At 39.1% G+C, this 25,333-nt stretch overlaps 1 protein-coding gene across 2 annotated transcripts; it reads left to right on the plus strand.

The window, feature by feature from the left end:
- The first annotated feature begins 3,745 nt into the window (after positions 1-3,745).
- Positions 3,746-25,197, plus strand: LOC308179024 (protein-glutamine gamma-glutamyltransferase E-like). Of its 2 annotated transcripts, none has more exons than XM_080558534.1 (13): positions 3,746-4,778; positions 12,657-12,824; positions 13,128-13,370; positions 13,928-14,046; positions 14,551-14,679; positions 16,090-16,267; positions 16,439-16,574; positions 17,466-17,569; positions 18,685-18,930; positions 20,452-20,757; positions 22,482-22,639; positions 22,854-22,987; positions 24,819-25,197. In XM_080558534.1, the coding sequence occupies exons 1-13, from the start codon at positions 4,772-4,774 to the stop codon at positions 24,964-24,966; spliced, it is 2,076 nt and encodes a 691-aa protein (XP_080414660.1). In that variant the 5' UTR covers positions 3,746-4,771; the 3' UTR covers positions 24,967-25,197. The 2 variants fall into 2 exon arrangements, with proteins under 2 accessions (XP_080414660.1, XP_080414659.1); XM_080558533.1 differs by lacking the exon at positions 3,746-4,778 and adding an exon at positions 10,665-10,825.
- Positions 25,198-25,333: the final 136 nt, after the last annotated feature.

Consider the following 25,333-nt stretch of genomic DNA (forward strand, 5'->3'; position numbering starts at 1 on the left):
GGGTTTGGAACTAGATGATCTTTAAGGTCCCTTCAAGTCCAAATCATTTTATGATTCTATGATTCTATAAAATAGGGATATTATTCACTACGGATACTAGCTTTAAAAAATGAGTTTAAGGTAAGCTAATCGTGCTATGGATGCTCTTGCCATAGCAAATTATTACGCGTCCAGAGACACAACATGGATAGTAACAAAGCCATAATATCTGCAGATAAGAACATATTCCTTACCTGTGTTCCTTCCCCTCTTTTGCAATTAAAAGTGCCTTTAGGCTTTCAAAAGTAAATCTTGTCCAAATAGTAAGTTTCTTATGTCAAATCTAACTCATGGTTACAAATGACAGAAGCCTCTATTTTCTTACAACGGAAGGCATTTTCTTTCCTGTACAGCTAGAGAAATTTTATTTACATTTTCCATAAAGACAAACAAATGGTCTCTGTGACACAATGCACCTTCTTTGATGTGTTAATGCTTCCTTAAATCTGCAGTGAGACTGACCTAACTCTCTAAAATGCAAATATAGGCTGATCTTTTACCTTGAAAATAATCCTCAGCTAGGCCCTTCTTTTGCTTGTCGTGTTTTGTGTTCTCCAATCTCTTCCCAAATCTTGGTCACTCCCTTTACTCCAGTCAGACTGATAGATTCAGTCTACTGTGGGAATTAAATGGATTATATTATATTTTAGCCATAGTTACGTGTTCAAAACTGACTTTACGTTTTATTGATGGGGAACTCAAAACAAGCACAGGAGGGCCTTGAAGCTAAGTAAGATGTCAAACTGGTGGCCAGAAATATCCAGTCTGATTTGAAACTGACAAAAGTGGTGTGGCTGTGAGTAAAGGTGAGTTAAGAAAGAGGGAGCACTTCTGCACAGTGCTAGATTCTGCAGAACAGTTTCATTAGTTTAGGTTTATGCTGTGCCAGTGTCTGGGGAGAAAAACTTCTCAAAGCCATGGCACAGTGTTTGTTGGCCAATATATTGTAGGCATGACCTCTTCCTTGCCACACATAGATTCCAGAGAATTGTCTTTCAGAGAGCATGTCGGGCACAATTATTCACTAAGGCATTTATAGCGAACTTCTAACTATATATTTCAGGTCTTTTAAACTCCTAAACTCTGGTCTGACTGCCCCTGCTGCAAGAAACAGAATTTGGAAGATGACAGTAATGCACAACAGAGCTGTAGAGACAGCCCAGGAGAAAAGGGACAGATGGTATGGCAGGAGGTGTGGATGGTAACCACTGCTTCGGGGATGGGCACCCCATACTGCTGCAGAAGTTGCCTCTGCTGACAGCGGGGTTGTAGCCTTGGCAGCAGCAGTAACAATTGCCAGGCTTTCCAGCACTCTGACACAGATAGAGGAGACATCTTGCTGACACCCCAGCAGTCTTCATCCTCGGCAGTTTGTTGCTTTGCCTACTATTGGAGCCAGTCCTCATGGCCAGCCCCCATCTGTCAAAGGAATTGTGGAATGCTGCTACCTTAAGCATACTAGTTAAGCACAGCTACAGTGTATAGTGCTACATAATTTCCTACTAAAAGAACAAAATGTCTAGTTATAAATCATAAGATTTGTGGTCAGAGAGGCAAGCACTTAGTTCCAGATGAAGTACTGCTTCAAATTCTTCGAAAAATTTCAGCTTTGCCAAAAAACAAAGGCTATTCTAATGCTAGTGTTGCTGTAGCCATAATGCTCCGAGGTTACAAAACAAATAAGATTGGCAGGGTGAGCACATGCAACTAGAAAACATTTTCACATTTCAAATATGCACTTCTTTATTCATCTACACATCTAAACATCTTGTCCAGGGTCTTATTTTATATCCCATTATGGCAGCATTCATTTGTAAAGGATTCAGAAATAGAGTCTTCTGGGATGCTTAAAACAAACAAAGCCACCAAAAACTGGATTGATAAAATATAGATCTGGACATTCTAAAAAGTATTATAATGCTATTTATTGATGGTGTATTCTTCCTGCCGCATCATGTTCAATACTACACACAAAAAAATTATACAGAAGAAATTAAGTGAGCTTCAGAAATGCATGACATAGTCCAGCTAAGACATCAGTGTGACAAGAGACTGAAAAGTCTGAAATTATGTAATTTTAGGGATAAAAAAAAAAATATTTTACATGAATATAAAACACTGAACAGTAAGTGAAGCAAAGCCATGGGTATCTCTTAACCTTGACAGCGAATTTTAAATGTGAAAGGAAATGTTTAGAAGATTATTTACACAACTCATAATTACCATGTGAAATTCATTGCTCTAAGATACAGAAAGCCAGTGAACTTTAATGAATTCTAAAAAGGAGGCAGCTTTTCTCTGCACAAGAAGAAGATGTGGTTATTTTAGGGTCACATATAAATGCCTTCTTTTGGGGAGCAAGTGCCGAAGTGTCTGAAGGTAGGACAAATGTAACCTTCGTGAAGTAAGCAATAAAGACTGCTGGGGGGCTTCCTGACAGTTCTTGGGAACTGACCTGTATTGACAGAAACAAGAATCTCAACTGATGCAATATTGGGCAAATACTGTGCTAACATTCCTCTGTTTCTGTGCAAAACATTACATTCCTTTCTCGAAATGAGCATTTGAGATGAATGTGACATTCAAAAAAACTACAGGCTTGTGTATTAGGAAGTCAGGAATTTAGAAACTCTTCACCATAGGACACAATGGGAAGTTTATTCACTATGGGTAAGTAAGTCAAAGCAATGAAGCAACAGCAAGGCAAACAAGACAGAATCAATATTGGATGCAGCCTACTTAGTTTCCCAGCTAAGTCCCTCTCTACGTCATACAGTTCAACTTCTAGTACCAGGAGTACACAACAGGGGCAAAAAAGTCACTGTGACAGCTTTGACATCAAAATAAATTCCAGAAGGTAAGATTGACTACAGATGTATGTATTACCCTTGACAAATGTGCATTCAGTCCATTCTTAATATCCATGGAAAAAAAATTATGAATATTTTCACAACCTACCTATAGTGTCAAGCTGAATACCTATCTGCATTGCCAACATTTTATTTGATACTTAACCTTAATATTTTTAGTCACAGACTAAAGCTTTTTAAGCCCATGACTCCTTGACTGGCCTCCACTTTCTATAACCACTTCTCACATTTTTGAAAAATTGTCATCATGTATTCCCACTTGCCTCTGTTTTAGACTGATCCAACTTGATCCCCAACAGAAAGAGCATATTTAATAGACATGAAGGTTCCAAGGCAGCTTTTCATGGAAATTTGGTCACTACGTCCTTCCACTTTGACAGTGAATCTTTGAAACAACACACTATTTATTTTATTTCAACAAATCATGCCATTACCTAACAGAATTTTTGTGTAAATACTGTTTCCAAAGTATGAAAATGCTATGTCGGCTCTTGTTGCAAATAGAAGTCAATATGGATGATCTCATTTGTCTTCCGGTTTATTGATCTGTCTAGGAAAAAAAATAGATGAGCTTAGCTGACTCCTTGGCAAGTTCATGCTAGCTGTTAATCATCTTCTAGATGCTAACAATTTTATCTATTCCAGCATTTTCCAGGAAATGACATCAATTTAGTTGATGTAATCTAATTTATAAGCTCTTTCTCATGGCTCTTACCTCATTTTATTATATGCAGGTATTATGCCTGTCCATTTCTGATCTTATGAAACCTCCACTCTTCAAGTTCTTCAAGATAAGCACTAACATTCCTGAGATAACTTCAGGTTCTGCTCCTCATTGTAGATAAGTGAGATAAAGTGATAATAAAATGAGACAAAATACCTTATTCAAATCTGTGTAAATGTAAAGAAATGGAAGCTCCAATATGAAAAGATACAGAGATCCATTACCAACAAATCATTTTTTTCCTTGTATCTATAAAATGCCCTGTACATGCAGATCAAAGTATTTTAACTTATAATGTTGTGCCTTTATAGTCAGAAACTAGATGAGTAACTGCTACAGAAGTACAAATTATAGTCTTAATTTGTACCTGCTACAAAATTAGTGTTTTCTTTAATTTTATGAGGATGAAGTTTCCCTTTGTGCAGGGAGAATTACTATTTGAGATCTACTCCTCAGAGCTATTCAGCATTCAGTAGTTTGTCAAGTTAATAGCAGCTTACATTGCATTTACAGCATTAATGCTATTCGTATTAATTCACAGAGACTCTAAGGAGGGACCGACACAAAAGCATTACTTTGGTGATCCCAAAAAGAGGACTGATGAGGTAAATGAAAAGTTTTTTTGTGGTTGTTTTTTTTTTTTTTATAAGGCTTATGAGTATACTCATAGGGAGGAAACCATATGAATTTTATTATGAATACATACTTTTATTTCATTAATAATCACCTGTGGATCATGCTAGGAAAATATATTCATTCATACTGACTCAAAAAATACCCTGTCCTCTTCCCAAGTGATGCATCAGTGTATGTGAAACTCTGGATTCCAAGTATGCAATTAAATGTTCTACTTTTCTGAGCATCTCAGTCAACCCTCTGGATATGTAGCCTGAATTGCATAAGTGCGGTGTGTTAAAACCCATGAGCTAATATATGGTCACTAGGAAGTTTACATGCCCACTGGTATGACTTACCTGCCTCACCCACCTAATGTGAATTATAATTGGTTTGAACAGAAGGAGAGGCCTAAAGTTTTCTCTATAAATGCTGCCACACAACCAGAGGTTGAAGTCTTATCATATAACCCTACAGTTGCTCACAGAAATACAAAGTCCAAGACACAGAGGAGCAAGGAAGCATGGATGGTAAGTAAAAAAAAATAAAATAAAATAAAAATTAAATTTAAATAAATCTCTTCATGGATAAGGAATGGGCAAGTGAATAATTTACCATACGTTATTTTTTTTCTATGGAGTTAATGTTTGTAAAGGGTTCTGAATTGTTGGAGTACACTACATGCAGAGGTTTTGAATGGGTTATTTCAGCATTTTCTTTCCTGAATTTTCCAAAAGACACAAGCGAGGAAAAGAAGATAATCCATCCACTACCATACTGGAGCTAAATATTATAAAACTGCAGATAGAGCAGAAGAAGTACTGGCAAACTGCAAACCATCTTTTATTGTGAAACGTAATGAATCAGAGAGTTCAGGTAGGAATGAATCTTGTGTTAATGGTCACATCTGTGCTGAGAACAGACTATAGACTAGATTCCTTCATGGAGATTCAGAGTCAGCAGAATGCAATGTATGAAAAGCAAAAGGACTTTAAAATACAGACAAATCAGTACAGATATCCTCAGGAGGAAAGATATTGAATCAATACACTTTAGCAAGGCTGGCCTTGTACTTGCTTAGACCCAACTTGTTGGGACCTCTGTAAAAACGTATAGTGAGGCCTGAGTGCAGATACCACTTTACCTCTTCTAGGCATGGAGTTCATGCTATGCTAGCTTTATGTGACGCAGGCTTGAAAAGTTCAGGAAATTAATGAAAAAGCAACCATCCACAGAACAGAGGATAAAGTGCAGAAACGAGGGGTATTGTTTCCCCCTCATGGAGGTTAAAAGAGGCACAGCTACCCCATTGTCAAAAAGTTTTAGGAGAACTGATTGCATAAACTCTTAGGACACAAGTATTCATCTATTTACAAGTATTTCAAATAATTTATGCTATTGACCTGAATTACTTGTGCTAGCATCCCTCAACAGCGTCTGCTCTTTGCCTGGCCTGACTGTGCTTACTTAATGACTGTCTCAGTCATTAAGTGTAATGCTAAGTGTAATACTATCTAAATGTTCACTTTTTAAGTGCCTAACATGGTCTGGGAGGGAATCAGGTGCATGCAATGAGCATAAGGCTCTTGTTTCACTCATAAATCTCCTCCACTGAGTGGAACTTAAATAAATGGCAAAACACAATATGAGTCAGTCTGAAAGACATTGGAATGAGTAGAAAAATCCTTCTTTTTAACAAAAAAAAAAGTGCTGTAAAGTAGATAGCAAAAACCTTCAACACCAGTAATGGTGAAATAACCACAAACCAATTGTTTCTGCATTGCAACATTTCCTTTTAAGTAACAATGTGCTAATAACTTAGCCAAGCCATTTTAGCAAGGCAATCCTTAAAAACTTCCTTTTAAGGTGTCATACGACAGTCTGTCCTTCCTAACCACAATTTTCTCATCATACTAAATGCAAGAAGCAATAGCAGCATTTAACGAACAAACTGGCATTTGCTGATCATGGTCAACTCTTGCTTGTGAAATACCCAGGTCATATTGCACGCCCAAGTTCATGTCAAAAGTACCCAGGGGATCCTTCTCACAGCGCCATGCAGAATTGTAGTGTAAAAAGCTGTGAGTGTGTCTGCGCACACAGAACTGTTTTCACACATGCACATGCTCCAGACACACACATCCTGCAAATATAGTCTTTTTTTTTCCAGGAAGTTTTTTGCATCTGTGTGCCAATCTCTAATGGACTTAGTTTAACAGGATCCAGAAAGAGAAATGAAGGAGGTGCCTAAAGAAAAGGGAAAACACCTAAAAGATCATATAAATTTGATAACTTAAAAAAAAAAAAAAAAGATTTTGACAATCTGCAGCACATTACTTCTACTAAGGAGTCAGCAATTTGTTTCATAGTCTCACTCAAAATAGTTATCTCAGCTTCTGCGTGTCACCTCTGTGTCATTACCACCGAGGCATGAATCACACCTGCAAGCATCTTGTTTGTTAGGTAGAATTAAGAGTGCTTGTCCACAGAATGGGACAATATGCTGGATTCATGTTCTTAGAATAAATGAGCAGAGCCACGTAGTGAATGGAGCTTGCAAAGAGGTATTCTTTGCTGATGAGTGGGCAGCTGTAACTGGAAGTTACAACTTCCAAATAACGTCTTTACTCCATTCCAGTGGAAGGGATGTGTGCGTAAGTGGGAGAGGTAGGGAAATACCTTTAAATATAATAGGTTATAAATAACAGGTCATGTGTGACTATGTGGGAGTTGGCTGGGAAGCCTGGCATAGGTTCAGCCCAGTGCGTGCGCCATCAGTTTGATTCATTCCTGGGTGCTGGTCCCTTGGTACTTTATGAAGTTCACACAGTAGTATATGTCAGTAATATATCACTGTCAGTTTCCTGTCTGGAATGAGCCATAATATTCCTGCCAAGATCCTAAGGGAAAATCTGAGCCCAGCTAAGAGGGGAGTTTGCCCTCACACAGACAGTATGAGTGCTGACTGTTCCAAGTTTGTCTGCCTGCAAAGTTGGGCTATTGTGAACTTCAGGAATAATCCTCTAGGAATTTCCTAGCAGGCTGTGCCCTGCTAGTTAGGGCATGTTGAATGGAAGAGGAAGAGAAAAAATAAGAACTATGTAACGGACAATATGTAGGGCCTAGAGGAGATCTCAGCCAAGTGCTTTTCCATGTGGACTTGACCCATCTACATCAGAGGGTTCTAGTCCTGAAGAGTATTGACATAAGTCAGTCCATACCACTATTCCAGGGTCCCAACTCCTGCCCTAGTGTGGTTGACAAATATAGTAACAGCTGCAGAAAACCACTTGACTTCCAGCATCTAGGATAGCAGGAGTGATTTTGGTGATGAAATTCCTTGCTGAATTATCCAACAAAGGAATGAGAGGGGAGACAGAATAGTTCAGACTTCCCAGGGAATTGTGATGGTCTCTGGTGAGTCATGGCCAGATGGTTGTTACATTGTGTTTTAGGGATATGCATGGAAGAGCTATTCTCAGAAAGAATAAAGGGGCAGAAAAAGACTGATTTCCCATCCTCAAAGAAAGACACAATCATTTATAGGCGACATTTGATAGAAATCAAGTATCGCTGTGGATTAATACAGAGTTGGTGGGGAAGAGAAAGCTAATTGAAAGAAGGGTCAAAAGGAATAACGAGGGTAATTACTCTACTACAAATCATGTCCTTCGCTGTTCAGTGCTGAACTCTTCCTCCTGTATACTCATTTCTTTAACGTGGTTACTGGAGTGAGGGAAGAAATCTGTGTATTACTAGAAAAGGTTGTCATGAGTTATGCAACTGAACCAGTCTGCAAAAGATGATTCTGATACAGCTCATTCTGTGCACATGAAACAAAATACTAATATGGCTTAGAACTTGCATTTTGTGAGCTCCATAATAATCTTTTCTAGCTGACCACCAAGCATATCAAGTGCCTACCTGTGTATTCTTTACATTTACAGACGCAATGTAAGCTCTGCAAATATCACTTGGCTTACAGGAAGGTGTAAGGTGGGTCAGATGCATTCTGCTTGACTACTGTTCTGACTAGGGCTAATGTTTTTCCATAATTCAACTCTCATTCTCAACCTTTGCCCATCATCTTTAATGCACAGGTCTGGTATGTACCATTCATCAGTTTTACAAACAAAGCAAAGGAGAGGCCAGCAAGGCAACTTAGCCAGAGTTGGGAATAAAACACAGGAAGATGCTGCAACAGAAACAACTTGTTTTCCTTGTCATACTGTCTTCCACAATATTCACAGAATCACAGAATCATCTAGGTTGGAAGGGACCTCCAAGATCACTGAGTCCAACCTCTGACCTAACACTAACAAGTCCTCCACTAAACCACATCACTAAGCTCTACATCTAAACATCTTTTAAAGACCTCCAGGGATGGTGACTCAACCACTTCCCTGGGCAGCCTATTCCAATGCCTAACAACCCTTTCAGTAAAGAAGTTCTTCCTAATACCCAACCTAAACCTCCCCTGGCGTAACTTTAGCCCATTCCCCCTCGTCCTGTCACCAGGCATGTGGGAGAACAGACCAACCCCCACCTCGCTACAGCCTCCTTTAAGGTACCTGCGGAGTGCGATAAGGTAGCCCCTGAGCCTTCTACCTGTTTTCCCTAATGTACTGTTTATAACTATACTATCGTACCATCAGGTACCAAAAACAATTATGCCAATGACCTATGGGACAATACCCAGCTCACCATTGCTATCAAAAAAAAAAAAAAAAAAGAGGGAGAGAGAGAGAAACGTAACCATATATGAATTGACAGCTATCTCGGGAATAATCAATGACCTTTTTTTTTCTTTCTATCATTGTAACTAATCTTTCTATTAAAGAGAAGAGGGTTGCTATGTCTCCAATGATAGGCTCAAACTCTACCAAGAATGTATTCTAAAAATCGCTAGTGTGTCATTGAAGAGAATGTAGAGTATGGGAAGGAGAATATAGCTTAACATCTGAAACCTTCATAGTTTGGACTTAACATTTTAAAATCAGATTCTAAAAAAAAAAAAAAAATTTAGGAATTAAAGTTGTATCTTTTAAAAATCACAGTTGGATATTGCATGTGATAAAACTATGGCCCTCCCTGAAATTAAATATTATTAATAAACAGAGATTCACAGCAGCAGTCTGAATTACACCCAGGTAAAAACTGTTTGTTCTAATAAAACCTTTTTTTAGGAAATATGAATAAAATAGTTGTATGTGAAATGGATACAGCAACTTTCATTTCTAGACTTTTCAGAAATCATCCAAACCTGAGAACAGAACTATTTGGGCTGTTGAATACTATGTCCAGCCAATTAAAACTCTGCAGTTGGGAATATGTACAGCAGTGGCCAGCCCAGCATACTGGGTCTCAGTTAGAGGTATGCTTATGACTGTGCATTGAATACATCAAATTTTACACATGGTTTCAAAGAAGTATCAGAATTAGCATTTTTCTTTTTTACCAGAAAATGGAACTACCTGCAAAGCATGTGTAAAAATCTTTCTCCTTGAAATGAAGTGAAAGATATTTGTGCAAAACTGCATGTTGCCATCAAAAAATAATAGTACAGCAGCTGGAAACAATGATAGCTATTTTATCACAAATCACAAATGTATTTACTTATCATCTCTGTAGTGTGTCATGCAAATATGACATTGAGTGTTTGTCTACTTAATGTTGTTAAACAGTAATTATGTGATAAATGAAAAATTGGTTCTTTAACTTTCGCATGATTAGATTTGGACAGACAATAGCTTGTTCATTGTTTTGCAACTACTACACTGCAGAGAAAAAATAATATAATTACAGTATGAGGTACATTCATTGTTTTTCTATACGGGGAAAGAAACTAAATTAAACTATTTACGCAGTATGCACTCTGATTAGCCCCAGCAAGAGACGATGACATGTCAACAATAGTAAACTCCTCAGAAGACCTGGAAACAGGCTTTCTGTGCAAGGGCATAAATCATTCTGATCCTCATTTAGACCTGTGGTGGAGTCAGAAGCATTCAAGGAAGCAGCCCCAGGAAAACGATGGATTCAATATGTTAATGTTAAAAGAATGTCACTGTAACTATTGCTTATGAAAAATTGCAAAATTGAAAACAATGTGGTGCAAGAAGAAGTTATGCTATTACTATAATTTTGTTATCACAGAAAGAAAAAACAACTAAATACTGAAATTCTTACAAATTCAAATACAATAAGAATCTTTTAACAGGTGACTGAATTTTAAGCATAAATATTCTTCAAACTTCATATAGTAGGTTGCAAGAAAGAGAAATCAGGATGTGGGGACTGAGAGGGGAAAAAAAATGCAAAAAAAATCCTCATGCTCCATTGGTCAGATTGCTCCCTTTGCTGGGGAGCAAAGGAGGCTATTGAAGCTCCTCCTCCCCCCCCCCCCCCCATTCCCCCGCCCCCCAGGAAATGTAGCAAACTGGCAACTTTACAACTAGAGTTTTAAAGAAGTGAAAAGCATCAGACATTCCTTGAGTCAACAGAAGTAGAGGCAGCCATTCAGAGGAAACCTCCAAAAGCTGCTCTTACAGGACAAATTGATCAGATATGGGCCAAGGTGAGCAAGAGGGCAAGCCCCTTCTGTGGTGCTCTGTCATTTTCTTACATTGATACCTCATATTCAGCTCTGTAATGGTCACTGAAAGATCACTATTCTAAGGATTTTTGATCCAAGAAAAAAAAAAGGGGTGTGTGTGTGCTTTTGTTTGTTTGTTTGTTTGTTTTTCCACTAAATGTTCATATGGGAAAAACAAGCTTATGAGAACAAAATTTGGGAGAACAGATATTATCCAATATAGACATGTTGTACTTTGCAAATAGTAAGGAAAGGAAAGTCTGCAGCTATTTGAAGTTGTCAGATGAGCGCAAATGAAGACTGACAAATCTGACATAGGAGGCAACACAGATCTTGGAGAAGTTATCATTGAAAAGCCTGACGGAGGGTACAATGAGAAGAAGAGGTTGATACCTGAAGTTAAGGCTGAGAGGATACAAAAATTTAAGGATTTCATTTGTCTGTTTTTTTTTGTTTGTTTGTTTTGTTTTTTACTTGCTAGTATTTACACATAAGCAGTTTGCCCAATCCAGTAATTATTATAAATGGTCCCATTTATAATAGCCTTAGCCTTTCTAAAGACAAGTCTCCCCTACCCCTGGGCTTGCTGTACAACAGATGTGCTTCATTGCTAAGTTTCTGATTTTAATTTTTTTTTTAACATAGGTGTGTTCCTGAAAAAATCAAAGTACATGCTGCTTGCCTAGATACTATGAAACACGTTCTCCCCATTTAAACTGTGACTACATTGCTAAGTTGTTTGCTATAGTTATTTCAAGGCTTGCCTCATAAGCCTAAGATCACGCTGAAAAAAAAAGAAAAGAAAAAAAAAACACCTTTCTGTGGATGAATCTGTTTGACATAGTAATTTTTTACTCAGTAACAGCACAGGGTACTTCTGTTCCACTGCTAAGAACTGCACTGTTACTCTTAACTGTTATCCCTCTTTTTGGGGGTGAGTGGAATGGAGGAAGAGGTGGATAGAGACTAATAAAAAAAATTAAAGAAAACACACAGTGCCATCTTTTTCTTCTGTACTTCCGCACTTCATTTCCACCATCGAGCTGTCTTCTACTAGTTAACCCTCCATAGACTGGTGATGTCAGAGCCAAACCAACCTCAAATACCTGTTCTTTGGCCTCTGATGAAGCCATAGCTCACACACAGGAGCTTTCTGCAGCTTATTTCACATACATGACTTCAGTAGTGTTCTCTCTCCAATTCTGTCATTTCTCCCACTGCCAAATGATAGCCCAGTGTCCATCAACATATTTTTGGTAAGTGCTTCCAAGAGATAGTGGCTGGTAGTTTTGTCAGAGGTACATGTAACATAAATGTGTCTGGAGATTACTTATCACAATTTAAAATGCAGAAATCTTTCTCAGGTCATTTAGGTTTCTTTGTTGCTTTTTCAGAGACAGCAAATCTGTGACTTTGTTAGTATAACATCAAGTCATGGAATGAATGAAACCTTGAAAGAATTAGCAGAGTTCAGCTGGATTCCTTATTCAAGTAACTCACAAGTATTCCATTCTCTCATGGTTCTCCCCTCTCAGATTCCTTTCTGATTTTTCTTTACTACTGGATATACTTTGCCTTTTTTACTGAATTTTGCAGATAGTCTCTAACAATCTCTGCAAGGTGGAGAATTTCCAAAATAAATAAATAATACGCTCATAATTTAATTACTTGTATTTGTGGTGCAAACCTCACATGGCTACTAGCTAGCTATAGAAAGTAACATGCAATTTGTGAGAGTGTTTATGCGCTTCTTCCTCATTTTAAAATCTTGGATGTACTGTAAAATTTTCTTGCTCTTGTCACTTTTTCATAGCTGCAACGCAGCCGAGTACCAATTGGCACCTGAAAGAAAATACAAGAGATCACCACACAAATAAATTTTCGAGCAAAGAGTTGATTGTGAGGAGAGGTCAAGCCTTTGTTGTCACCTTCAATGGAATTGAACAGCCTGAGCAAAACTTAACATTCATCGTAGAAACAGGTATGGCTCCCAACTTCTTTCACAGAAATTGTAATGCCTCGTAGGCCACATTCTTCTGGCCTGGTATGTGCTATATGGTAGCAAGATAATACCTCAGAACCACCATGCTGCTTTACATAGGCATGGAAATGTTTGAGTTCTTTGTTGTATTACTCCCTCCCCAGCTAGCAGTGATAGCGCTCTTCAGTTTCAAACATGTGGCACATTCATCTGAGGGGAGGCTTACATCTCTGCTGAATTCTTGACAACTAAATTTCAGCAAGCTGGAAAAAAATTTTTTTGATTGTTTATTTTCCTTAAAAGGTCCAAAACCCTCAAAGCAGGCTAAGACCCAGGCCACATTTGGTATTTCCAGCACAGCGAGTAAGGAGAATTGGAGTGCAGTTCTGCAGTCCACCAGTTCCAACTCTGCAAGCATCACCATTTCCAGCCCAGCTAATGCTGTCATCGGACGTTACAAGCTGAGTGTTCAAAGTACTTCAAGTGGCAGCTCATCTCCAGCAACCCTTGGCACTTTTGTTTTGCTCTTTAATCCTTGGTCTTCAGGTATGAATATGTTGGCATTCCCCTGAAAGAACTAACTCACTTGTAGTTTGATTAATATTTGCAGCTTCTCTGTTTGATTTATGATTTAATACAGGGGCTGAACATTCACCACATAATCTAGTACTGAGAAGAGAAAAGCATATAATAGTTTCTTAGGACCTTCTGGTACATCAGATCAGCTCTGTATCATGTACTTACTGGAGGGCTCCTTGCCCTAAAAGATTCAGATTAAGTGCTGCTTTTGCCAGTGCTTCTGTGTTTCTGCACAAGTTTAGAAGAGTGCATCCAGTCTCTCTAGAACCAGGAAAAGAGACGTATCTACCCTCTGCCTTCTTCCACATTTGACATGGTCATACTCTGTCTTCACTCAAACACACAACTTCCAACCCCTTTCCTCTAAGTACAGGAAGTCCTGCATTTCATCATACGGATATAACAGGAAGAATAGTAAAGGGTAAATATCTACAAGTGTTCGTGCTGATGAAGACCAAAACTCTGGAGGTTTTTGGTTTATTTTGCCTGCTGTGGTGGTACATGCTTCTGTTTTGGCTTTTCAGGTGATGATGTGTTCATGTCTAACAAGGCTGAGTGTGAGGAATATGTGCTAGAAGAGTTTGGCATCATTTTTGCTGGCAATACACATCATATCAACAGCTTTGGATGGAACTTTGGCCAGGTAAACACAGCACTGAAACACCAGACAGTGTTTTGTGCTCTGGTTTTCACATAAGGTGGGTGACCAGCTTGTTTGCTTTTTCCAGTTTATCACAGTCACACACCTCTGAAAAGCAGGAGTCTAGTATTGCAATTAGAACTCCTGTAAAGCCCTGTTATGCTGATTAATAAGAAAATTTGTAATTGACCAATCAGTGATATGATCTAGGACTCAGAGATGCAGCCAGCAGAAATCCTAGTGTCTGCTGGGTAGTATTGTGTAGCAACACTGTATGGCACAGGCTTGGCCTTCAGTCCACAGATTCTGACTTCTGAAAAGCTCTTTGAATTTTAATATTTATGGTTTTTTGAGGCTGTATTTTTATGTGAAATTCCTGGCTGAGCTGCAAGATTTATTTTAGTGATTAAATAAACATTAAATGCTTATGTAGCTGTACTTATCCTGATTTTTAGCACAGTAGCATAATCTGTGGTTCCAATACACTAACTTATTTCTATAACATAGTTTCAAGGAGATATTCTCAATATTTGCCTTTCCATGCTGGATCGAAGCTTAAACTACCGTCAGGATCCTGCCACAGATGTATCTCACCGAAATGATCCCAAATATCTGGGCCGAGTTCTCAGCGCAATGGTAAGCAACATGTTCAAAAAGTCCAAACTACTAAATGTTCTTTTAAAATAGTTAGTTAAAGTAAGTACGAAGAGACTTCTCAGAAAATTTTAGGCCACTGTTTGTATACACCAGAAACCACAAATATGGGTCAGAGAAATCCCTACATGGCTGTCTGATCTAGGCCTTCTAGATTTATGTCATCTGTGGTATGTTTGATATTACAAACTTTGATATCCAGTAGTCAAACTGAAAGTTAAGTTGTGGGCTGGTATGCTGAGGGGCTAGTGCTTTGGAGGTCTTTAGTCCAATTTCTCCATTTGAAGTGGGACGTGGTGGCACTAGATCAGGTAAGCCATGGATTTGTCAGGTTGTCTTGAAAATCTCCAAGGATGGAAAATTTCATGGCCTCTCTGGGTGACCAGTCCAGAGCTGCCCTAGCCTCTTAGTGATTAATTTTTCTCTTATGTCCAATATGGTTTTCCCAAGCTACAACTTAATGCTGTTGCCTCTTGTTATATAATATGCCAGTACAGAGAAAAGTTGGACTCAAAACTTTGTATGTTCAAGTAGTTGTAAGCTGCTATTTCATTCTCCCTTACCCTCACCTTTACTAGACAGAATTAGCCTAGCACTCTCAACATTTTATAAGCTGTGTGCTCTAGGGCCCCTGACAATCATGGTAGTCCTGTCTCTTGGTCCCTGTTCAATGCCTCAACGTTCCCCTGAACTGAAGACCCTGAAACTAGAGACAGCGCTCCTGCCACAGTCTCACTAGTGATAAAAGGGGGATAACAATTTTCCTCAATATTCTGATAATCTCTGGCATTTGCTGTAACTCCCATGTTCCTTTCAGCCGAGCTGCCACTCAGCAAACCGTTCCCAGCCTGTACCAATGCATGGTGTTATTCTGCCCTGAGTTCTGAAATCTACACCTTTTTTTCCTGGATTTCATGATATTTCTGTTGATTCAGTATCCAAGATTCTCAAGGTGACTCTGCATTTGTTGTGTCTGACTCTTCTCCTAATGTAACATTGTCTACGAATTTGCTAAGAGTTCACTCTGTTATTATCCAGACACATTCTGACAGCTTAACTGCATATATGTATTGATGATGCCATTCAGTGGAAAAGTACAGCGGAAAAGTTGCCACCTTATGACAGAAAGATTCACTACAGACTTCAGTTTCTCTTCTTGCTGGGTACTACTACACTTGGGTGGAAGACACAGTAGATAAATGCTCCTCATTATTTATGAGGACACATATTTCATTTCCCTGAAAAGATGAGACTTCTTCCTGAAGGCCAACTTCAAGAAGCAATGACTTTTGTCCACTAAAATGTCATTCAATGCTTTTCTCCTTCCCCACTGCCACTTAATCTGTTATAAACTCTTAATTTGTCTTATAAATTCAGTGAATATTTTTACAGGTCAACGCCAATGATGACCAAGGAGTGGTACTAGGAAACTGGAGTGGAAATTATGAAGGTGGGAAAAGTCCAAGCAGCTGGACTGGAAGTGGTGAAATCCTGCAAAACTGGAAGAAATCAGGATTCAGGCCTGTTAGATATGGACAATGTTGGGTTTTTGCAGCAGTATTGACCACAGGTATGCTTCATGTAATGCATATAAGATAGTGCACAGATTCTGTTAAAAAAATAAATAAAAATTTACTAATAATGCTTTCAACATGAACGTCTATCCAGACATTAATATGTTATATGAAACTATATGCTGGAAATAGTGCTTTCTGACTATGGGTTTCTATTTGCTCTTTAGTGCTTAGATGTCTGGGGATTCCCACTCGTACAATTACAAACTTCAGCTCTGCCCACGATGCAGATGGAAACCTGCGTGTGGATGAGTTTTACGATGCTTCTGGAAATCATTTGGAGAGAGGAGCTGACAGTGTCTGGTAAAGTTCTACAATATTTATTAATAGGATCTGTCAGTGATTATAGTCTTCAGGTGCAGAACATATATTCTAATGAAAAATGCTGCATTAACTTCTTGAAAATTGACCAAAAAACAACTGCACACACAGGATCAACAAAAAATCATAGAACTACAAAATTTGGTATTTTCACTCTTTCTTAATTAAGCATGACTAAAAACAGCAAATTGAAACCAAGGCAGACAAGGTTATAGCTACGATGAAACAAACGACTGAAAATTTGGGATATTACACTGGAAATATCAAACAGTGGGACTTCACTTAGTTTGGAACTATTCTTCAAAAGCAGCTCCTGTTATACTATTAAAGTTTTGACAGAACCTGTCCCCCTTCCCCTACCTTTTTTTTTTCCCTGCAATGAAGTCATTTGCAGTGAAAATAATTTAATTATCACTACTGAGCATCAAATGCAATTGAAACAAGTTTGCATTCAGCAAAGAACTGGTGTACCCCCTCACTTCTTGCCTTGATTACTTCCCTGCTTGTTTTGAAACCATCCTACATATAGGAACAACAGAAATACCTGTGGCATTGTGCTGTAAGAAACACACCTGAAACTAAGAATGTGCACAAACTCAGAACTTTTTGGGGAAAATAAAAAGTCTCAGGAAATTGTATCTAATTTCACAAATTTGCTTTCTCCCCTTGAACATTTATGTCTGTTTCACAACGCAATTTTCAGCTCCTATCTAATTAAGATAGCCAGGATCAAAGTGGAAGTGGTCAGTCTCAGATACGAACCTTTAGAAATTAAAATATTCGATAACTTTAACTAAGATGACTGATTAATGGATGTGAATAGGAATTTGGAAACACGTAACAGTGGTTTACTTTGTTCATTCATGAATGTAGGAATTTCCATGTCTGGAATGAAAGCTGGTTTTCCCGCAGTGACTTGGGCCCCTCATACAGTGGATGGCAAATCCTGGATGCAACTCCCCAAGAAGAAAGTGGAGGTACACAGATTTAATTCCAGGAATAATGACAAAAAATTATGAAGTCAGCCACTTTCTGAGAGAAAAAGAAATTGTAAAGCCATTGTAAAAGTAATTTCTTTCCCTGCTCAGAAATTGTGTGACAGTATCTGTCTAAGTAAAAAAGCCTCTGCTCTTCTGTGGCTGCCAAGAAACAAACTAGGCTTCTAGGAGCAGTTTTTTGTAGCTGTTCCTATATTTCCAATATAGGTATCCAGAGCTATTGAAGATTAATGAATACTAGAAACACAGATCAAGTGTATCTTCAGAATAAATGCAAGACACGTTGGTGATCAGCCTGGTATGAGGGTCTGCCTCTGTAAGGCTTTTGACATGGTCCCACATGACATCCTGATCTCCAAATTGGAAAGATATGGCCCAGAAGGCCAACTGCGTCCTGGACTGCATCAACAGAGAGGTGACCAGCAGGTCAAGGGAGGTGATTGTCCCCCTCTACTCTGCCCTCGTGAGGCCCCACCTGGAGTACTGCATCCAGGTTTGGGGCTCCCAGCACAAGAAAGATGTGGACCTGTTAGAGCGAGTCCAGAGGAGTGCTACAAAGATGATCAGAGGGCTGGAGCACCTCTCCTGTGAAGAAAGGCTTAGAGAGCTGGGGATGCTCAGCCTGGAGAAGGCTCCAGGGATACCTCGCTGTGGCCTTTCAGTATTTAAAGGGGGGTTATAAAAAGGATGGAGAAGGAGTCTTTACTTAGGTAGATAATGATAGGACAAGGGCAAATGGTTTTAAACTAAAAGAGGATAGATTTAGATTAGACATTAGGAGGAAATTCTTCACTGTAAGGATAGGGAGGCACTGGAACAGGTTGCCAAGAGAAGTTGTGGATGCCCCATCCCTGGAGGGTGTTCAAGGCCAGGCTGGATGGGGCCTTGGTCGACCTGGTCTAGTGGGTGGTATCCCTGCCCATGGCAGGAGGGTTGGAAGTAGATGATCTTTAAGGTCCCTTCCAACCCGAGCCATTCTATGAGTGGGACACCAGCACCTGGTAATTCAGGGGTCGTTGACAAATACCTGTCTAGTAAGCTGCTTACTGTGAAACCATTGACTAGATCCAAGTTATTTTTTCTTAATGCCATAGGAATTTATCAGTGTGGTCCTGCCTCACGGAATGCCATCAAAGAAGGAGACATAGATTTGGACTACGATTGCCCATTTGTATTTGCAGAAGTGAATGCAGACTGTATGTACTGGAATTATGACCCTGCAACTGGAAAGAAAACATTAATATTCTCTAAGTCTACAACAATTGGCCAGTTCATCAGCACAAAGGCAGTTGGTAGAGATGATCGTGTAGATGTCACCAGTGATTATAAATATGAGGAAGGTAAGAAAAAAAATTAATACTCTAGTTTTACAGTTGCTTCATTCCAAAGGTTATGTAAACTTCAGGATAGGAGTCTCTTGGTGGGCAGTTTTGGCCATCTATAAGGTGGGAGCATAATTCATTCAGCTGCTTCATTTCTAACAGAAAAGGGAAGAGAAGGGAAAGAGTAAAAGATGATGCCTAACCCTTTTTGATACATAGCTGCTTTGTGGGACCTAAATAAGACAAGTCCAAACAACTTTGAGTAAAGCATTCACTGTTCTGCCTGCCTATGCTAATGTGCACTGCCTCTGCTTTGTGAGAATTAGCCAACAACCCAGTTATTTGACAGCAAGAATGAAAGGCCTGTGACAGAAACCTAAGCTAAATCAACATTTAGGTCCAAGAACAGCAACTCTTTCAAAGGGTCACACAGTATGCAAACTTGTCAGATCTTTGGTTTTGACAGTGCAGAAAAAAATGTGATAATCATGAACTGAATTTGCAAGTGCAAAGAATGAACACTGTTATTGGAAATATATATACCAAGGTTAAAAAGCAAGATAAAGTAGAGCCCAAATAACTAGCTTCCACTGTATATTGGGTCTGGCTGGGATGGAGTCAATTTTCTACATAACAGCCCCTATGGTGCTGTGCTTTGTATTTATGGCTACATATTGATAACGCACCAGTGTTTAGGGCATTGCTGAACAGTGCTGCATTGTCTCAAGGCTTTATTTCTCCCTCCCCCTTCTCCCCTGTCCCAGTTAATAAACTATGGGTGGGCAAGAGATTGTTAGGGGACAGAGCTGGGACAGCTAGTCCAAACTGACCAAAAGGATATTCCATGCCATACGACTCAGCAATAGAAGTTCAGGAAAAGGAAGAGGAGGACTGGGGGGACATTTGTGGTTGTGGCATTTGTATTCTCAAGCAAGTGTTATATCTGCTGAGGCCCTGCTTTCCAGGAAGTTGCTGGGCGTCTGCCTGCCAGTGGGGAGTAGTGAATGAGTTCCTTTTTTTATTTTCTTTACTCATGTGCAGCTTTTGTTTTTCCTTTTAAACTGTCATTATCTTGGCCTGTAAGTCTTCTCACCTTCCTTCTAGTTTCTCTCCATCCTGCAGGAATGGGGAGTGAGTGAGGGGTTAGATGGTTGTTTGGCTGTTGGTCAAAGTCAACCTAACACACCGTACCTAACACAACAACCTAACAGTACCACAGCCATTCCCTTATATTAGGGTCCTTTTCTGTATCAGCAAATATGAATTTACATTTTTAGATATTACAACCATTAAGAAACATAGAAAAGGGAAGGGTGAGAAACTTTGGACTTAGGATTTTGTGTTACAAAAAGATGCTATTACAGGAAAAGTGACATTGCTGGCTGCAGATCTAGAAAATTAAGTGTGGCTGTGGAAAACACTGGCTCTGTTCTTCTCTAAGAACAGACACTAAGTTCAGCTGACTAGTCTCTAGGTGTAATGTAAAAGAAGAGATGTGTGTCAACTGTTGAGGGTAATTTTCATGGTTCTTTCTAACAGGCTCTAGAAAAGAAAGAGATATTTTTAAAAAAGCCCGTAAGAAGCTGGGACTTGAAGATAAATTTGATCCTACAGCACCGACACCAAAGGAAATTGAACAAAAGCCTGATATCTCAGGGAAGTTCAAAGTGGCTGGTCCTTTAGAAGTTGGCAAAGATCTCAATCTAATTCTGGTTCTTGTAAATTTACAATCTGATGTTAAGTCTGTTCATGTAAATATGACTGCTTGGAGCACTGTGTACACTAGAAGACCAGTTCGTGAGATCTGGAAGGACTCCATATCTGTCACTCTGTCTCCTGAGGAAGGTAATATTTCAAAATAAAAAAAAAAATAATCACACAATTCTCACTAAAGGTTATCAGTAAGAAGGCAATAGAAGTTGGTCAACTTGGGGGAAAAAGGCATAACAAACTGTAATCTGAAAGTTCTATACAGAAGAGGCTGAAACAGCCAAAAATTTACTGCACTTATAAACAGAATAAAAAGACATGTTTCACATCCTCATTAGGAATTGGAATCTCAGTGAGTAGACTAGACAAGACTAGAACAGTTAAGTTGGAGGGGACTTTCACAGATCATCTAGTCCATCTGCCTGACCTCCTCAGGGCTAGCCAAAAGTAAAAGTATATCTTTGAGGTCATTGTCCAAACACCTCTTGAACACTGGCAGGCACAGGGCATATACCACCTCTCTAGGAAGCCTGTTCCAGTGTCTGACCACCCTCATGATACAGAATTTTTCTCTTATATCTAACCTTCCCTGGCACAGCTTTATGCCATTCTCCCTCCTGTCATTGGCTGCAAGGGAGAAGAGAACAGCACCTCCCTCTCCACTTCCCCTTTTCAGGAAGTTGTAGAGAGCAATGACGTTGCCTATCAGCCCTCTCCTCTCCAGAGTAGACAACCAAAGTATCCTCAGCCTATCCTCATAAGAGATGCCCTTCAGCCTTTTTACCAGCTTCATTTCCCTCCTTCATACATTTTCAATGACTTTAACATCCTTTTTGTACTGGAGAGACTAGAACCGCATGCAGTATTCAAGGTGAGGCCACACCAACGCTAAATATAGTGAGAAAATCACCTCTTTTGACCAGCTGGCTATGCTGCATTTAATGCATCCGGAACATTCAATGCATCCTAAAATACAGTTTGCCCCCCCCCCCTTTTTTTTTCTTTCTTTTTTTTTTTTTTTTTCCCCTGCCAGGGCACACTTGTTATGTTAAATCACGGGCTGAATATAGTCAGCAGGGAGAGTTTTCCACCAAGTCTGATGACAGGGGCCATTTTCGCTCCCTTCTGTCAAGTGAGGTATGCTCCATTTGCTAGGATTTGTACTTAACAAATCTTGCTACTGGCAGAATCTAGGAAATTCACAGTGTCTCCATTTTGTTGCTTGCTTTTGTAAGACTTCATGCTGGTGACCTGTCATCTTTTCTTGTGTTTTTCATCTGCTCTACACTGCTGAAAAACACTTTGTGGCTCACAATGCTTGCATGTAGCATGGATGCTCTACAGTTCATCTGAACTTGACATCTATTGTATGAATGGCCACTGTGGAATTACCTGGATTCAAAGACAAGGGAGAGCCTTGCCAATCCAATGTTCCTTGATTTGAATTACAGCATGGAAACTACTGTAAAAACACATGAATAAAAAATAGTACGAGGAAAGAAAAAAGGAATGTAAACACGGCATTTAACCCACCTCAGAGCAGCCAGGACTGATGAGGCCTACCCAGAAAGCATCCCATAACAAATGTAGTGACGTGTAAATTCCTTAAACTCTGTCTTATTTTTCAGGGCAACTGGGAGGAACAGAAGCCGAGCAAGATAATACTAGAGACTAGAGGAGCGATAATATTGAAGAAATCTCTGTTTCTCTAGCAAACTGGTAGATTCACATGAACTGACTTTGGCAGTGATGGCTACAGGCCTTTCTAGTCAGGCACAGCACAAAAGGAAAACATTAATACTAGGTATGACACTCTGTTCCCTTATAAAAGTGTTTATCTTTTTTTTTTTTTCTTTCAGAGAAACATTTTCCCATTAAGATATCTTACGCTGAATATCAACAGCAGTTAACTACAGACAACACAATTCAAATAACAGCGTTATGTCATGTAGAAGGTGGAATTCAAGTACTAGTGCAAAGAGACATTACCCTGGACAATCCTGCTATCGACATACAGGTGAATCACTGTCCCTTTACTCTAACTGCAGCGTAGGACAAAAGGGAAAATGAGCTTTTATAAGTACTTCCTTCCCCAGAAAGGGATGTTCTGCTCAGTTCTGCCTTGGTCCGTAGTAATGAGACACTAGGATGAGTGCCTCTTGTAATGGCTGAAGAGGCTTAGATTTGAAAAGAATACTGAGTCTGACCTTTCAAGCATTTTCCTTGTGCAGGTACTTGGTGAAGCAAAAGTGAATAAAGAAGTTGATGTAGAAGTGGTATTTACCAATCCTATTAATACAGAAGTGATGGACTGTGTGCTGCAGGTAGAAGGCAATGACCTGCTGAGAGGAATCCTTGAGATAGAGTAAGTACAAGAAGTGCCTTCTTCCTGCTATCAAAACTACATAAACCAGAACATAGACACGGATGACTTTGAACTGAACACTGAGATGACGCAGAATTTTCTTCTTGCACATAGCTTTAAACCACCTTTCCATCTCAATTAGGCTTTGGCTCCATAGTTTGGGAGGGTAAATAATTACCGTCACAATTTGATAGAATTTGTTTGCCTATCTATCTAGCAGGACCCCACAGTTTCAGCAAAATGTAAATGTATACACATGCAGTGAACGTTGCTGAGGCTGCCTATGCTGCTACAGGCCAGATGGGTTAAACCTTCTTGTTTTGATCATAGGACCAGCAATAGACTATGAGTGTTTCTGTCCGAACTATGCTGTCTTTTAACCAGGATATTTTTTCCCACTTTTTAAAATGGACTGCAGGTGCTAGTCTGATTGTTCAGACTTATAAACAATTTGCATTTACATCACACAGACACGCATGTAAAAAGCAGATCACAGAATTCTAGGGGTTGGAAGGGAACTCAAGAGGTCATCGTGTCCAACCCTCCTGCCAAAGCAGGTTCCCTAGAGCAGGTTGCCCAGGTAGGCGTCCAGATGGGCCTTGAGTATTTCCAGAGAAGGAAACTCCACAGCCTCCCCAGGCAGTTCCAGTGCTCCATCACCGTCACCGTGAAGAAGTTCTTTCGCATGTTGGTGCGGAACTTCCTGTGATCCATTTTGTGGCCTGAATTTACTTGTCTAAGGCCTGGAACTTGAACGCAACCTAAATTCCTGAGGCAGGCAGGAAAAGAATAGGGAAAATATTATCATAAAGGTTGCAGCATTTTGTTGTTGTTTTTAATATAATAAAAACGTTTTGGTGGTGTTGTTTTTTTTGTTTGTTTTTGTGTGTTGGTTTTTTTTTAAAGAAGTTTTTCAAAACAGGAACTACAAGTACATTGATTTTCTGCTTTTAGAACTTTACAAAATAATGACACTGGGAGAGTAGAAAGGAAGGGCACACAGTCAGGAAGCTACTAAATGATATTGAGATGGGTAATAGGAAGACTGGAATAAAATAATTTCCTTTTACTATAGATCCCGGGTACATGGAATATGGAAGTGTGCTCTTTCACTGAACACAAACACACACATGCATGCTGTCAAACCCAAACACAGCAATTTAGCATTGCCATTTGCACTTGAGCAACTAGGAACGGTCTACCCATAATTTATCATCTCTCCTGAGGGAATTTGGCAACCCTGTGTTATGTATCATATACAACTTTATCCTCAGGCAGGACAAAATAATGTCACATGGTAAGCCTGTTTGGTAAAATCATAAATATGGATCTCCCAGAATTTTAAACCATACTAGTTTAAAACATTTTAACTTACATTTAGAATTTCCTGGTGTCTAAACACTTAGGTTTCCATGGTGCCACAATCTACTGTAATTTGTGAGTTTGCAATCTACTGTAATTTGTGAGTTTGTAACACCGTGAGTACGCATCACGGTATTAGCTTGTTCTTTTTAATAATTCCATTATGTCTTTTATGCCTCCTGATCTGCTTGAAGTTTTAGCTCATATGATATTAGTATGCTCCCACCCTCACCCCAAATGAGCTTATTTGGATCGCTGCGCAATGCTTTGTGAGAGAGCACTTAATGCATGGGCTTGAGTATTTAGGTATTTATCAAATAGCTAAGTCCTCTATGGTCGTTTCATGACCATCCTACACTGAGCTGATGGGAGTGCTTATGTAAAATGGGAGCTGGCTATTGAGGAAATTCAAGCATGATGTATAAACCTATTTTCTGCTGATATTTTTCCCTTTGTTTCCTATTTCTAGCGTACCGCCACTGAAAGCTGGTGAGAAATCCAGTACAAAGTTTAAACTTATTCCTGTCGAGATGGGTTCCAAGCATCTACTTGTTAATTTCTCCTGTGATAAATTTTCAAATATCAAGGCCTTTAAGACTGTAAATGTGATTGACTAATAGGAAGATGCATTATAAATGGTCTGTGTCTCTCTAAATTGAACAAAATGTCGTAAGAAATCTTGTATAAGAAAACCATGAGGAAAATAAAATCCTTGCTTTCCTGATAATGGGTTACCAACTTTACATCGTTAAAATTTTACATTGCAATTTTAAATAAACTCTGGAATAGGTGATTCTTCATTTACTGATGTGAGTGTTCATGTTATTAAATAGCACATCTTACCTTCTATTCAGAGACTGCTTGTTTGACTTTCATCTGTTTGTTTGGAAATCATTCTTTCTGGCTCCAGATGTTTCTACACAAACATTCATAAATACATTTTTACATATTCAAAGCCTTATTCAGTGGACTTGCAAAGCAGTG

This window comes from Anser brachyrhynchus (genome assembly GCF_964034855.1).
Source record: "Anser brachyrhynchus genome assembly, chromosome: 16".
In the NCBI taxonomy this organism is placed as follows: Eukaryota; Metazoa; Chordata; class Aves; order Anseriformes; family Anatidae; genus Anser; species Anser brachyrhynchus.

Bases quoted from the DNA above. Each gene is read 5' to 3' on its own strand.
- LOC308179024 (XM_080558533.1), top strand. The intron at 13,371-13,927 runs GTATGAATATGT...TTGGCTTTTCAG, and splicing joins CTTTAATCCTTGGTCTTCAG to GTGATGATGTGTTCATGTCT. The intron at 14,047-14,550 runs GTAAACACAGCA...TCTATAACATAG, and splicing joins TTGGATGGAACTTTGGCCAG to TTTCAAGGAGATATTCTCAA.